The sequence below is a fragment of the Lonchura striata genome, chromosome Z, assembly GCF_050655825.1.
Source record: "Lonchura striata isolate lonStrDom1 chromosome Z, ASM5065582v1, whole genome shotgun sequence".
Taxonomy (NCBI): domain Eukaryota; kingdom Metazoa; phylum Chordata; class Aves; order Passeriformes; family Estrildidae; genus Lonchura; species Lonchura striata.
In genome coordinates this window covers 63562690-63578163 of record NC_140740.1, presented here as the reverse complement: position 1 = coordinate 63578163, position 15474 = coordinate 63562690, and the positions used below count along the sequence as shown (strand labels likewise).

Below are 15474 nucleotides of genomic sequence, written 5' to 3'. Positions count from 1 at the left end.
GTCATCTGTAGGCAGTTTGTAGGATTGGCACTTTGTAGTTGTTTGTGTGCTTGAGACGGCCTCCTGGATCTAATCGTAGATCTAATAGCACACCTCCTTTTCCATCCATACAAGATTACTCTCGGAAGCATTACGTATAAGAACACATTTTGAAATCCAACTTCCTTGTGTGTGACATCTTTTTCCTGAAGTGGATGAGTAATTTTTTTAGTGAATGTGACTCCTAGATTGGTTTTTCTGATTCAATAGAACTTAGAAATACCATAAGAGAAAATTTAGTTGCCTCTTAGGATGTGATTAGTAATTCTGTATTCACTTTGAGTGATATATGCTTAGCTGAGAGGTGGGTCGTTTGTTGAATGAGTATATTTAACACAAAACAAATAATCGTTTTCCCTCAGTTGCGTACTGGAAAACATCAAGCTGCAGGAGGAAAAATGGCATGTAAAATTTAAACCGTGTCTTAGTAGATAAATAGGGTTATTAATTTAGTAATTCTGAATTTGTATCTCCAAGTTATTTTTAACATAAAAGTTACGATGGACTTAGGGTCCAGCAGTACTGAAAAATAAATGCTGTGTTTTAAGTGCTACTTTTTAAACCTCTTTTAGTTCTTTTGGCTATTACTTGGGTTTGACAAAGCCAAATATGAATCCAAAATTATTAGATGGATAAGGATGAGGACAAACAAATTTTATCAGAGATGAACTCAGGGAGGGCATATACAAATGTGAAATACCAAAGAAAAGTGGGAGTCCCAAAGCTGAATCAAAGGAATATTGACTGATACTAAAGGAAAGACATTGATGATGAGCAGTCCACATCATCTTTTCCTCTCTAATGTGTCACAACTGAATTAAACAGAGTTCAGAAGTAGCTTTCACATGTCTGAGTTGTTTAATGCAGTAGTATTTTTTATATAAAAATTCTGAATGATTATTCTACTGATTACAAAGGATTTGAGACTTTATAGTTTGAAGTATAAGCAATTTATTAAAGAAAATTATTCTGTACATAGTATATATTTTAATTTGCTGTTTGTTTCTTTCTTTGAGGAAGAAATGATGTTAATACTCTGTCCTTTGTTTTGGTGCAGTCTAGGAATTTGAGATATTTGCTGTGCTTTGATAGTTGTAGGACTCTGTGACCTATATTTGCTGTGGTAGGAATAATTCGTTGTGGTAGGAACAAGTATTTGTAGAATTAGTACTTTGAATATTTCTGAAATTGATTTATCCTTCTGTTTTTGTTTTTTTTTTGACATGTTTTAAGATGACAAGCAAACGTCGTTCTGATTTATCAGAAATCAAAGTAGGACAAACCTCTATTGAAGATATAATGTCCAGAGCTTATGACAGTTTTGATGTCCAGCTCAGCAGCATGCAGTTACTGTACAGCAAACATGGTAAGTATTCATGAAAGTAATCTTTCTTTATATGACTAAATACAATGTGGTGATTGGTGGTTGTGCCTCATATTTTTAGCTGAAGCAGTGGAGAATCTATTAGAATGTACTTCTTCAAAAGTAAGTGTTCTAAATTCAGTACTATGACCATGTGGTGAATTTCCAAAACGTACCTTGGACTTCAGTTCCAATCTTAGCAAACTCATAATAAAATTCTTTTTGTTGAAGACATCTCATTTGATTTGTTGCATAAGTGTAAGACTGTAATTACTTTGTTTATGGTGTTTTCCTTCAGTGCCTTTTGCTTTTCTCCAGATTTAAAGCAGAATCCACAAGTAGTTGTAGGTTTGATCATTTTTTTGAGGGTAAAGAATAGATGAGAGTTGTACTACTTCAATGAGGTATCAAAGGAAACTTTAGTATTTTGGGAACTAGCAACATAGAGTCAGTCATAATTAGAGAAGTGTTAATAATTTGATTCTTAATCCTTTGGATTTAATTCAATTTAATGGTTTAACTCTTCAGGGGAGAATCCAGAGCCTAAACTCCCAGTACCATGCATGGTAAGAATTGGGTCCTTAGAAGTCTACTCCATGGATGCTGTAGCTGCGAAGATGAGAATAGGAGACATTATTAATTAGTCTTGTGTATCTGAAGTTCAGATCCTGTATAAATACATCTATTGATGGAACTGTAAAAGAGATCATGACACCTGAATTTTTAGGAATATGTACTAATATCAGATACTTGAATTCTGTGATGTGTACTGAGAAAGAATATGTTTCAGTGTTTAAAGTAGATTTACTCTGCTCTTCTAGATGAGAACTGGCGAGAAGCTCGGAAGCTGAAAAACTCATCTCAGTGTATCTTGCAGCCCTTGGATGTAAAACTGGAATTTAGCAGGGCTATGGTTGTTACAGATGCAAGAATGCCCAGGTATGTATTTTTCTCAATTTTGAAATGTTAGGGTAAATTACTTTTTTGAGGGGAAAAAGAGGAAAATAAGAATATAGTCATACCTGTGCACTTTTGCATTGGCTATATTTAAATATTGAAAGTAAAATACATTTATCTAGAAAAACAGAAAACAAAATAAGTTTTCAGATACTGAAACGGTGATAGAATGTTATAGTAGGATGCTTAACATATTTAAAGATTTTTATTAAAGATATTACTGCCTCTTCTAATTCAGTCTTCCTAATAGCTATATTTCAGTTCTTGTTGAAAATACCAAGGAGCTAAAAATATGTAATTAAAATAAATTCTACAAATACAAAAAAATATTTTGAGAAGTAATGTGCTGTCATACTTCCTCTCTTTTGACTTGGCTTATTGCTCTGGTTGGTTTACCTACTATGGAAACAGTTCTTAATGCCTTGAGTTTGCAGTTAGGGTTATTTAGCAAAATCTTGTTAGTTATGGAAATTGTACCAATCAGAAAATTATTAGTACTGTTAATAATGATCACTGATTGCATTACGTAATGCTGCCACCTTCTGGAAACCTGGGAGGCCAGATTCTGAATTTTGATGCTTAAAAAACATCCTAATGTTTTCCCTCCTTTGTTTTTCTCTGGTGAAGGAGGTCAAATAAGGGGAATATAATTCACATACAATTTTATGTTCGAAAGTGAGATTTCATTTCTATGGTCATATAACAGAATGACATAATTTTAATCAGTTGGTAATTCACATCTCTTAAAAATTACCCTGATGTAACCTGGATTAAGGAGTGTCTTCTCTTAATGAGTACACGTGTTGAAGTATTGCAATACTACCTGTTTGTCTTGGCTACCAGGTGTGCTTTGGCAGTTAATGTGTCAAACTGATTCTGAAAAATTTCTGCATAAATTTTCTCTGTATCACATTGGGCACAAATGATAAAGGTTAACTGTAGCTTTTGTGTCAGCAAGAATCCCCGAAACTATAAATTTTAGTATAGTTGAATAGGGTTGGATATATAGTTTAGTTGAATATTATGCTCACATCAATTACACATATATATATGTACATAAAAATGTATTTTTAGTGTACATGTATCTGATCCTTTATAATTCGGTTTTTATAAGTATACTGTCATGTAAACACAATATTATATTTTCTCAGAATTTTTAAATTAATGTTTGGAACTGCCTACATAGAACAGCATAGTTCTTTTGAGAAAAATGAGTGGAAAGATGTTACTTTTACAGCAAAACGTACTACTAGAATTGTTGTTTAATGTAGCAGATGTTTACAAATTAGTTTCTTAGTTTGGAAGGCCCCTCTTTTACATTTATTCATCTGAAAAGGAGATGATTTGGTGTCTCTGTTTTTTGATTCTTTGATTGTATGTCTTTCAGTGACCATTGAACTCATTTGAATTCCTTGCAGTTTTGTTGCAATTATGCTACTAAGTGGATAGTTGCTGAACAAGTAACCTTTCTGTGAGCAACAGAAGAGTTGCAGATATATACATATATATATATATATATATATATATATATATATACACATGTTTATGTATATATACACAATACATGCAGTGGTTACATGAAGAATTTTCTGACCCTGAAGACTTTCATGTTTTTCAGAAGAAAGATAATGTGAAGTTTGATTGAAATAATTTTGAGATTAATTAACTGTGGAACTTTGGTTCTTTAAAAAACAGGTTCAAACTGTCAGGACAGTTGCCTTTACTTTCTATCCAAATATCAGACCAGAAGGTGACAAGTATCTTGGAGCTAATTGATAGCATTCCTATGCCAGAAAGTGCACCTGCTACCAGTTCTCCTCCAAAAGTGACTGAGGTAAGATTTTTGAAAGAGATTTCATTAAAAATGATCAGAAAAATACCTTCTTGATATTAGCATTCCAGTTTTGAAAGGTGCACAAAAAAATGATGAACAAGCATTGACTTAGAGCCTCTTGAAAAAGTTAGCTCTTTCTCTAAAGCTGTAGAAAATTTTATTGCTGTTTAGTTAGTTTTTCGTGAACTTTAGCCAATAATCATGAAATAGTTGTCCAGTGTTCCAATTTAAAATAGAGCCCCTCAGAGTTTTACTACTATGGCAAGCAATTTGTAGTTCATAATAATCTTGACTAACAAGCATACTCAGTTTTGTTGAGGATTAGTTTAATTGTACCTTCAAATTTACAAATGTATCATAATGCTGCAGAATTTGGGTTCAGCTGTTTTGTGTAGTGAAGAAAACATTAAATGCTGAAATTTTTGAAGTTCAAGTATTATGTTAGGTTAGATGAGAGTGACAAAAGCCAAACAAAAAATACTCACTATATCTGTTTTATAAACAATGCCTGCCTGGCAAAAGTAGCAGGTTTTTTTCAGCTGACTTCAGTGCTTTTTCATTTCAAGTCCTTTACACAATGTAGCTCAGGGGTGGAAGTTTTTTCTTGTGCTTGTATCAATTAGTTTGGAGAGTTCTTGCTCTTTCACCACTTGCTTTCCTTGGTGAAAATGGTTTGGGTCACTGTTTTATACCTTCTTCAGAACAGAAGTTTGTCCCCTTCTTATTATTCCTGAAAAAGATATTTCACCTTTTGAGCTGTTCTTAACAAAATTAGGAAATTAACTCACAGTTACTAATTTTTGACATGGCTAGTCTTTGTGATCTGGCTATGTTGTATATGTGTGTAAAGCAGTCCTATTATTAGAATGTATGTGAACTCTTATAAAAGGCAAAGACAAAATTTGGCTCTCCATTTTTTTGTCATTTGTAAATACTTCTAACAATTTGTTATTTAGTAACTCATTAACTTCATTCTACAGGAATAATGGTCATCTTTGTATTTGGGGTTTTTTTAGATTATTTGAAAATTGTCTTTCTGTCTTTGTACAAATTATTCTGTACTGTTGTGGAAAGCTGTTACTGCAGTTTGGTATTTTCTGTGGGTTATATTAGTATAATATTTAGTAACAGTAAATGCAACAATTAGATATGCATACCTATTGAAAGTATATGTACAGTGAAGACTGTTTTTCTTCATGTGGTTCTTGCGATCTTTTTAGTGGTGCCATTAAAATTTTAGCTAATTCTGATTTCTTTCACTCTTCATGTACTGATAGTATACTCAGCCAAAGGCACCTTAGTCTCTGTTATTTTGTGCAACTAATCACAGAATAACTTTTTGAGGGTAGGTATTGGGACTTTACTTAAATAGAATTTGCATGTATAAGATGCACATTGTCTAGTGATTTATAACAATGACTATATTGAATTTAATTATAGAATTCAGCTGTTAACATCTGAGGTATTTTAAGTGACCTTGAAGTAGTTAGTATTACGTGTACATTGATTGTGATACACAGTAGATGAGGTTAGGAAAGACTGTGAACCAAGTATAAATATATTTGTGTTATATGCGAATCCATAGCAAAACTTAGGCTTTAACCTGTCTCCTCAAGCTTCCATTTACTTCAGAACATGACAGACTACAATTGCTGATTAATTCAGTTAATTTGAGTGGATTTTCTGCTTTGATGGTGGCAGGTATACTACCATGCTTTCATCTTTACAGTCTGAACTTTGTTAACATCCCATCATTTCTGAACTGAAAAGAATGTGAAATCTGCTGTGTTCTTCTTTATATTCTGAGTTAGTGGTGGAAATGTTCTTGAGCTGTGAAAACAGAAGACATTTTGGAACATTTTACATTTTTGTGCTCAGCATTTTAGTCTAAGATGACACGTAAAAGGCTGTTTTTTGTTACTTGGTACTATGAAGTCAAATTTCAGTTTTTTCTCCTTGTTTTCATAGAATATGGAAGTGTTACAGATGAGACATTTTCACCTATTTCTTAAATACTATGTCTATTTATTACTTGTAGACATGAATATATTCAGTCAAGTCAGATTATGTAGCCTGGGGTTAGCCCGGGAGAGATGTAGGAATGTTGAGAATGAGGTGAAAAATGTAGCCTTGGAAACAGTATTCAAGATGAGTGTTTCTTGTTGCCATATGTATAGATTTGATGCTGTGACATTGTGAACAATGGCCTGGAGCTTGACCTTTGAAAGGTGCAGTGACAAGGGATAGGAGAAGCTGTGGTGCAGGGAAAGAATTTCTCTCAACCCTGTAGTCCAAGACCAAAGGCACTCAGAAAGAAAAGGCACACAGTGCACAGTTCTCTTACTTTAATACTCTGTGCAAGGCACATATATAATACATGTGCATATGGAACTTGCAGGTAAGAATTCTTTATGAGCTCAGATTGCTGAGATTGCTTTCTGAGACTTGATAAATAAAGCATTTGGATACCTTTACTAAGAGCATTTAATTCTATCATATACGAAACCACATGGAGTGGAGGATTCCTGTTCTAGAGTGCACTCTGGTGGCATGTCACACATTTTCAGTTATGATGAATTGTGCATAACTGCATTTCACAGTTGAAGACTCAGAATCGGATTATCCTGGCCTGGAAAGGGCCCACATGCATCACTGAAGTCCAGCTCCTGACCCTACACAGGACCATCCCTAGGACTCAACACCATATACCTGAGAGCATTGTCTAAACTCTCTCAGGCTGGTGCATTCACCACTTACCTGGGGAGTCTGTTCCAGTGCTTAACCACTTTCTTGGGAAGGGAACTTTTCCTAGTGTAAACCTCCGTGACACTCCTTCATGCTGTTCCCTTGAGTCATGTCACTGGTTACCAGAGAGAAGGGATCAGTGTCTGCCCCTCTGCTTCCTCTTCTGAGAAAGATGAAGACTACTGTGAGGCCTCCTCTCAGTACTTTACCAGTTATTTTTTTTCCCCTAATATCTGAAGCAGTGCAATTCAATGAGGCAAAGTGCTAGATTCTGCGCTTGGGTCACAGCAACCCCAAGCAGTGCTCCAGGCTGGGGACAGAGTTGCTGGGAAGCTGCCCAGCAGATTAACAGGCAGCTGAACACGAGCCAGTGTGTGCCCAGGTGGCCAAGAAGGCCAAGGGCATCCTGGCCTGTATCAGCAATATTGTGGCCAGCAGCACCAGGGCAGGGATTGTCCCCCTGTCCTTGGCACTGATGGGGGCCTCACCTTGAATACTGTTCGCAGTTTTAGGCTCCTCATTGTGAGAAAGACTGAGGTGTTGGTCTTTTCTCCCAAGTAAAGAGTGACAGGATAAGAGTAAATGGCCTCAGATTACTCCAGAGGAGGTTTAGATAGGATATTAGGAAAATTTTTTCAACAAAATGATTGTCCAACATTGGATCAGGCTGCCCAGTGGATGACTCACCATCCCTGCAGCTATTTAAAAGGCTTGTAGATGTGCCATTTAAGCTTACCACTAAACCATGTCTCTTGTAGTACTAGTTTTACACTTGGACTTGGTGATTTGAAGGGTCTTTTCTAAGCTAAATGTTTCTATGCTTCTATGAAATAGAAAGCAGTCCTGTCTGCGCTAATGTTTTGCGTATCTCTTACTTTTTTCCCCACCCAGCACTTGAGTAAGTTTTGTAAAGAACTGTTGATCTTTATTGTTCTCTGAAGTTGCTGTATTGTAGTCCTTTGAGGAACTAGGGTTTCTGTGAATTTTCATATAATGTGCCATTTCTAACCATCTTTTGGTCTGTGAAGTTGAATGTTTGAACCTTTTCACTGTGTTTCATAGTGTTCTCTCTAGTTAGATGCAAGTGCAAAAGCTGCTACTTCTACCTATTTTATGCCTCATTTCTCCCCATGCTTATAATTTTAGTAATGTGTTTAATTTTATTGAATTTCAGTTAAGCTAAGTTTCCCTAAGTTGTAAAACTTGGATGTAACATATATGCATGCAATAGTATGACAATAAATACAAGAAAAATTTTCCTATCTCCTGTTTCAGGCTACAGTGTCCCCTGTGCTTTCAGGGCCACGTTTATCTCAAGGCGTGTGTCCTGTTCTGGATCTTCACTCATTTGCTGAGTCAGGTAGTATAATCTGTTTTAAAGTCTTAAGAAGCAGGTCAAGTGAAGAAGTTTTTGAGTTCTTTGAATTAATTTATTATTCAAATAATAAATTATTATTTGAATAATAATTGAAACAAGGCTATGAGGCTTTGTTTCAAGTTCTTGAGGGCTGGGTAGTGTTATATTCTGTTTAGCTTACAAAAATAGCTTGACACTGTACAAATGACTTCAGTATTTTCTTATCGCAGTAAAATTCTGTATGCTTGTTTTTGTTGTTCCCTTCCTGAGGGTATAGCAGAAAATTTTGTTTGGTATGGTGGATTTTTTTTTTTTGTATTTTTTGTTGGCATATATTATTGCAAATCTGTATTTAGGGCATTTGAAGTAATATGAAATGTTTAGCTTTAACATGTACTTAGTTCTCTGATGATGCTTTTAATTATTTTCTTATGGTGAAGGATTTCTGTCCTATTTAGGTGGATTTGTTTAAATTACAAGGCAGCTCCTTTAAGTGTTCAAAGGTAGAGTGGAAATCTCTTTCAGTTCTTAAAAACTAGGCTGAAGTGAGAATGCATGCTAGCAACAAGTAATTTGAGAAAGTAATAGCTAGATAGGTAGATTTAGATTTGAATAGGTAGATTTAGATTTGAATCAAGTCTGATTTTAATCTATACTATACCTACAGCTATACAGTCCTTTTAAGCAATTTATGTTAGTTCTCTATCTTCAGCCTCCAAAATCTCAGGGCTGCTTTAAAGCTTTACAAAATACTTAATGTAATTTGTTGAGTTTTTAAAGAAGGCTGTTTCTTCCACAATTACCTTTTACTTCAGTATTTATGGTTTTTAGTTGAAGAAGAATTTCACAGACAATATATAGTGCATTCTTTTATCTTGGTTATATTTCTGCAGTAATGTAAAGTAGATTAAAAGCTTGATAACTCTTAGGAGTCTCTCTGAAATGGGAGATCTACAACAGTGAGAAATCCCAAGTAGTGTGGCTGATAATGAGGCCAAGGCTCCTGTACTGTCAACAGCAGTCTGATCAGCAGATGAGTTAAGCTGTTAGGTCACACTGAAGGCAAGACAAAGCATCGATTGTGCCATCTTTTGCAAAGCCAGAAGAGAATGCTGATGAAGGAATTAGCTAATGAGATCTGAAGTTTATGATTATATGATGGAGGCAGCTGTAGGTGTGTGTAAAGTTGGGGAGGCAGGCACTGAGTTGTTATGGAAACAGATTTTATTATTAGGTGTCAGCTAGATACTTGTATGTTTAAGCTTTTATAGATGTAGATGTAAAAACTCTAGGTCATAATACTGTAAAATATTGGCTGTGTAAACTGCATATATAATGTTGTTGTGAATTAATCCTTAGAATCAGAAGAAGAATTTTATGATGCTCTAAGCAGTCCTGTGGAAGATGTGCCATTTTTTGAAGTCTCATCTGATTCCCTCAAGCAGGCTGTCAATACAAGGCGAAACAACCTACAAAAACAAGAATCTCTGAAAAATATGACAGATTTCCAGCTAAAGTTTGAAGTAGCTGAGGTAAAATTACTGTTTAAAATTTCCCTGAAGCACAGCAGGACTATAATTTTTTTCCACGTTTGTTGTGTTTATAATTCATGTGTGCAGAGATACTCATTCCCCATTTTTCCCTGAAACTATTTTGCAGAGCTTTTTCCAAGCCATAATTGTGCTTTTGTATCCTTGTCATCAGTGAAGTGCTTTGATTTATCCACTTGATTTCCCAGCTCGCTTTGTCACTAAATTTTCTTTACCTATATCTCAGAAATCACATTACATCTTTGTTTTAGCTAAATAGGTGCTTGTGGCATCTTTTTTTCAGATGCTGCTGTGGTCAGTGGGAAACCTTTATTTATGTTTTATGTTGTAACAAGCACCTTATTTTTCCGTTCTAGTTTTTGCCATATGTTGTCCGCACATGGACGACACCTTCATTATAAAGAGTTTTTTGTGTTCTTGCTGTTTTAGGCTTTGGGGGAGGGATAAAAGAGTACTTTATCCAAATGCAAGAACACTTGCTAACTGTATCAGTTCTAGTAAAAGTAGTAACACTACTTGATAGTAGTGTTACTAATGATAGTAACACTATCATTAACTTTGTCATTAGACCATCATGGCTGTGACACTGTTATTCCTGCAACTCAGTGTATTTTACTTTACATTTATTTTAAAAATAAATCATACTAATTCAGTTAACTTTACAAGTTTTGTTTTATGTAGGGTTTACAGAATGTCTTCAACACACCACAGCTAGCTTTTAGCATACTACCTACTACACTACTACAAATAAAACGGAAATGTACTGTTTATGTAATGACAAGACCATATTTAGAACTACTAGTCTAAAACAAGGATGCTGTGTTTTATGTTATTTTCTAATGACAATTAATTTACAATCTTCAAGAAAAAATTAATTTAGGAATATATTGGAAATCACCTCTGTTGTCCTTGTAGTTTAAAATTGCTTAATGGGTTTTGTTTTGATTTTCCTTATTTGTAGACAGCATCACATGGAAAGGAAGAATACATATATTTGTTTGGTTGTCAAAGTCAGATACAACAGCTCAGCTACATATTTATTTAACAACAGTGTTGTCATACTTTGGTGAATATGCAGTAAATCCTCTTGCCAGACATTCAGCTTGCGAATCTAACTCTTAGGAGAAGAATTCAGAGAAATTCCAATTAAAGTAATATATACTTGGTGCTGACTGAAAATCTAGTTTTGGCTGTATTGAACATTACTGAGTGCTCTACAGAATTTTTTTTTAAAATAATGTAGTTTGTGTAACTGTTACTTTGGTATTACATACATGCATATTTGAAATTTTTGTTATAATAACAGCAACCAGTACTGCTTGTTGAATTGTTTATTTCTCTTCAAGGCATTTGCTGTATAGAGTTAAATTATCAATACACAAATAGACATTAACCAGTATAATGTAAGTAAATATGTCCTGTATAAAAATTAAGGAGTTTTTATACTTCTTATAATCCCTTATTGGTTTTGGGTGTGTGTTTTGGTTCTTTTTTTTAGGTCTTAATTAAATTATGCCGTCTTACTGGTGATACTGAGATGCCTGTGCTCCAGCTTGATATTTTGGGCTTAGGTACTGAACTTAAAATGAGAACATTTGACATGACTGGGAGTGCTTTCCTTCGTGAAGTTGGTCTTCTGTGCCCAGAGTATATTGGTAAGTATTTATAATCTGGTCAAGGAATTCTTCACAAATAACACTGTGAATTTGTCTTCAAAAACTCTGTAGGGCTTTTGTAAAATAAGGAAGATTTACTTCCTAACTTAAATGCAGGGCTGAGGGCAAGTCAATCAGGAGGTCATCCACTTTTTAGTGCTTTGGTAAATATGTTCTGGTGGTGATGATTGTAGATTGTAGATGTTTAACTATTATATGTCTGCAAAATAGGAGTTTTTTTTAAGCAGCAATGACAGATAGTAGCCCAACTGGCAGTTTATAGATGAAGAAAGTTTTGATTTTTTTTTTTCTTTTGAAATAAGTAATTTTCCTTATTCTTTTTTTTCTTATTTCTTTTTAGATGATAATGACAAGCCAGTTTACATAATTACTACATTGGATAATGTAGAAGATGATCTTCTCACTCTGGAGTATACAAAGGTTAGGAAAGAGTAGACTTTGCTTTTGAATTGTAAGCCTGTCATACGTATCACATTAATAATGCACCAGATGTTGAAGCTTTTTCCTTATTGATGTTTTTAATGTCTTGAGTGTCATGTGTGAAGTCTGCCTGCTCCTTCAATGGAATATCTTTTAATACTTAAGTTGTAGTGGATTTAAAAATAAGGTTTTTTAAAATGAAATTTACAAACTTCTGATTTGTTTGTTTTATGTACACTTCTGGTGAAATAGACTGATACTAAGGGACCAGAACTGAAAACTGTCTGTCAGAATGTTCTACAGAAAATAAAGGTATGATAAGTTCTTTTAAACATAATTATCTCAGTCTGGGAAAAGAGGCATACTGGATAAACAGAAGTTTTTCTTTCAGGTGAACTTTTCTTCTCTAGATGTTCATTTGCATACTGAAGCTCTGCTGAATGCTATGAACTATCTGAATAATCTTCTGCCTAAACAAGCATCTAAAGTTGTGGAAGAACCAGTCCATGAGAAAACGGAGGAGAAGAAGGATGTTCTCAAAAAATTAAGTTAGTTTCTTTATTATTTTTTCCTCCTTTCATTCATCTCTCTTCACTTAAGTGAGAAATAAAACAAATGTACTTTCTATTTTTTCTATTTTTGCAAGCCTGTCAATGATGTTTGATATGAGAAATTATGCTTCAAATTATATATATATTTATTAGGGTTGTATCCTTAGCAATGTGCACTTTTCTGACATATAGGTCAAGGCATACCTTTGCTGTGTACTGGAAGCACTAAGTCAATGTAAATAGAAAAGCCATGAATTGTTGTCAGGTTTTTATATTTTTTTTCCTGGTATGAATTAAAGCATTTGATGGCATTATGGTTATTACCTTATACTTGAGGAGCATTAACCTCTTGCTTTCTGTGCAACTCAAAGGGATACCAAGATAGCACATGTCCTCATTGAAGAATGGTAACTTTTGTTATTTTTTATTTCCTATAGCATCAAAAAAATCAAAGTGTGAAGATGTTATTGACCTCATTATCTGTGCGGATTTATCATGTTTGCGTGTTTTTATCAGAGAGAAAAACCGTAAAATAGCTGAAATTCACATTGAAGGTAGGAACAAACCTTTAATCACAAAGACACAAAACTTTGTAACTATATTAGTGTATAGATTTTATATGTCTTGTTTTTAAGGTCTGGACAGCCAAGTGATCATGAAGAAAGCAGCAACTAATGTGACTGCAAAATTGAAGAACATCAGTATTTTGGATTCTGATGAGAAAGCATTATATAAAAAGGTAGGCATATGCATGTATTGTTGATTTTCTTTTTGAATGAATTCTAAAGTAAATTACCTTTTAGACTCTAATCTCTACTGTGACATTTTTCAGTCATGTTTTATGTATTTGGTGGGAGTAATATTCTTGATATGACAGATTAATTTTGCTCCCACAACCAGTAACTATTAGATCGATACTAATTCGTGCAACTGTGATATTTAGCTGCTCATTGTACCTCTAACTGTGTTGACTTTTCTGAAAAGAATTATTCAAGCTGAGATGTCAGCTGAATATTTTCAGCTATTTCAGTGGATTTTAAAAATTTGGTGGTTTTTTTCTGTCTATTGTTGAGATACTTGAAGTAAAAATGTCCTAGTGGTGTGTGGTACTACGTTTTGTTTTGAATTTAAGTTTCTCCAGTATGTAAGTTTTTACAGTTAGGATGCTATTTTTTTTTCTTCTTAAGGCTCTTTACATCACAGAAAAAGAAGTCTTCAACTTCAGAATGGTATCATATGTAAATGCTACAGATGGCATTGCATATACAAATATGGATGTTGTTGACAATCGTATTTACCTAACTGTTGGGTGTATTCAGGTAGTTTTTGTCAACAAGTTTGTTTCATCTGTTTTGGTAAGTTAAATTTTCCAGATACTGTTTCTTATCATACAGGTGAAGTTGTCAGAGCAAGCAAGGGATAAGATGTTCCATATGGGGTGGTGTCCCATATTTGTGTAAGAGCTCTTATATGCTATTGTAAAAAACTTTACTGGGCTTGATGGTTTATTTTTCTTCTACATATGTTTGTTACTGTGGAGCAGATGAGTAAGCAAGAATGTTTACTATTGTTAATAATAATGTTTTTCTTAGATGGTTTGAGACAGCTGTTAAATATACATACCATTCATTATTTATAACCCTGAAATATAAGTAAGAAACCATGAAAATTAATCCCCTTTCCATAAATACTGCTAAGTAAATCAATCTTCTGCTGCTCATATGATTAAATAAAATGTAATTCCTACAAGTCATGTTACATGGTCATTGCTCTTACCATCTAATTTTCCAAATATTTGGTATAAAAATTTATTTTTATATATGCATAATTTATCATATTTGAGGGGAGAATTAGACAAGAATTTGGACAAAATGTATATAGCAAAAAGAACATTTTAGCTATTTAAATAACTATGATTCATAGTGTTTTTGAAATACTGTAATTCTTAATGATACTGTAATTCTTAATAATTAATTCCTGAGATCTGTATTCCTTTCCTAGGCTTTTATAAATAACTTTCAAGCTGCCAAGGAAGCCCTTACTGAGGCAACTGTTCGAACAGCAGAGAAAGCAGCTACAGGTGTAAAAGAGTTAGCAGAGCGTAGTTCCCGTTTGGCGCTGGATATCAATATCAAGGCACCTGTTGTGATAATTCCACAGTCAGCAATGTCTGCAAATGTCCTGGTGGCTGATCTTGGTCTAATCACTGTGAAGAACCAATTCTTTATTGCTAAAACAAAAACACGGTGTAGTCTTCCACCTGTTATTGACTCTATGACAGTGAAATTGAGTGAACTGAAGTTATACAGGTAATGTAATGTCAATTTTTTCTAGAATTCATTTAATCTTTTTGACATTCTTCAGTTAGAGAGCTTCAAGGAATAGTTAAATAATTAGTTAATGGTTCTTGACTGACAGACTATTATCTTGGAATGTAACAGCAAACAAATATTTTTTAAAGCAATGAAAATGTATGGTTTAGGAAAAAGAGCAATCTGCACATCTTTAAATAGAAGTAAATATTTGTTCAGGATAAGTTGTGTAGTACTGTAGAGTTATACATTATTCATTACTTTGGGACAGGCTACACCTATGTGTATTAGATTGTTTTGATGAGATTTTCAAGCTATACATAGCAGCAAAGGTCCTCTGTTAAATAGCCATTACGAACTGTTTGAACATGGTCCTTGGTGCAGGGGGTTCATGGAGGGAGAGGGAATGGAAGGGCCTTTTCAAACACAGTTGAAGAGTACTGAAGAAAGAAGGAATTACTCTCCACTGGAGAGCAGGTAAGATGTCCTGACTTGTTAGAGTTTGTGTGTTGTGTGCCTGATCCCTCTTCTCTACAAAGGAAGGAGGTCTACTTGGTGGAGTAAAGCTTCAACTAGAGCTATTTGGAGTAGTAAAAAGGCAGTTTTATAGCATTATTTAAAAGGATGAGGAAAAGACAGAAATGTAGCTTTTAGAATGTGAAATATGTGA

The 15474-nt window shown here is 34.2% G+C and overlaps 1 protein-coding gene across 7 annotated transcripts in view; it reads left to right on the top strand.

Moving 5' to 3' along the window:
- Window positions 1-15474, top strand: part of VPS13A (vacuolar protein sorting 13 homolog A) — a 109437-nt gene that overhangs the window by 28905 nt on the left and 65058 nt on the right. For all 7 annotated transcript variants that reach the window (XM_021530522.4, XM_085566299.1, XM_085566302.1 and 4 more), the window contains 13 exons: window positions 1273-1405; window positions 2224-2341; window positions 4055-4193; window positions 8214-8298; window positions 9655-9827; window positions 11344-11500; window positions 11862-11941; window positions 12194-12253; window positions 12333-12489; window positions 12930-13046; window positions 13128-13231; window positions 13680-13847; window positions 14494-14801. In XM_021530522.4, coding sequence (XP_021386197.2) covers window positions 1273-1405; window positions 2224-2341; window positions 4055-4193; window positions 8214-8298; window positions 9655-9827; window positions 11344-11500; window positions 11862-11941; window positions 12194-12253; window positions 12333-12489; window positions 12930-13046; window positions 13128-13231; window positions 13680-13847; window positions 14494-14801 — 1799 coding nt within the window. The remainder of the gene's footprint in view (window positions 1-1272; window positions 1406-2223; window positions 2342-4054; window positions 4194-8213; window positions 8299-9654; window positions 9828-11343; window positions 11501-11861; window positions 11942-12193; window positions 12254-12332; window positions 12490-12929; window positions 13047-13127; window positions 13232-13679; window positions 13848-14493; window positions 14802-15474) is intronic.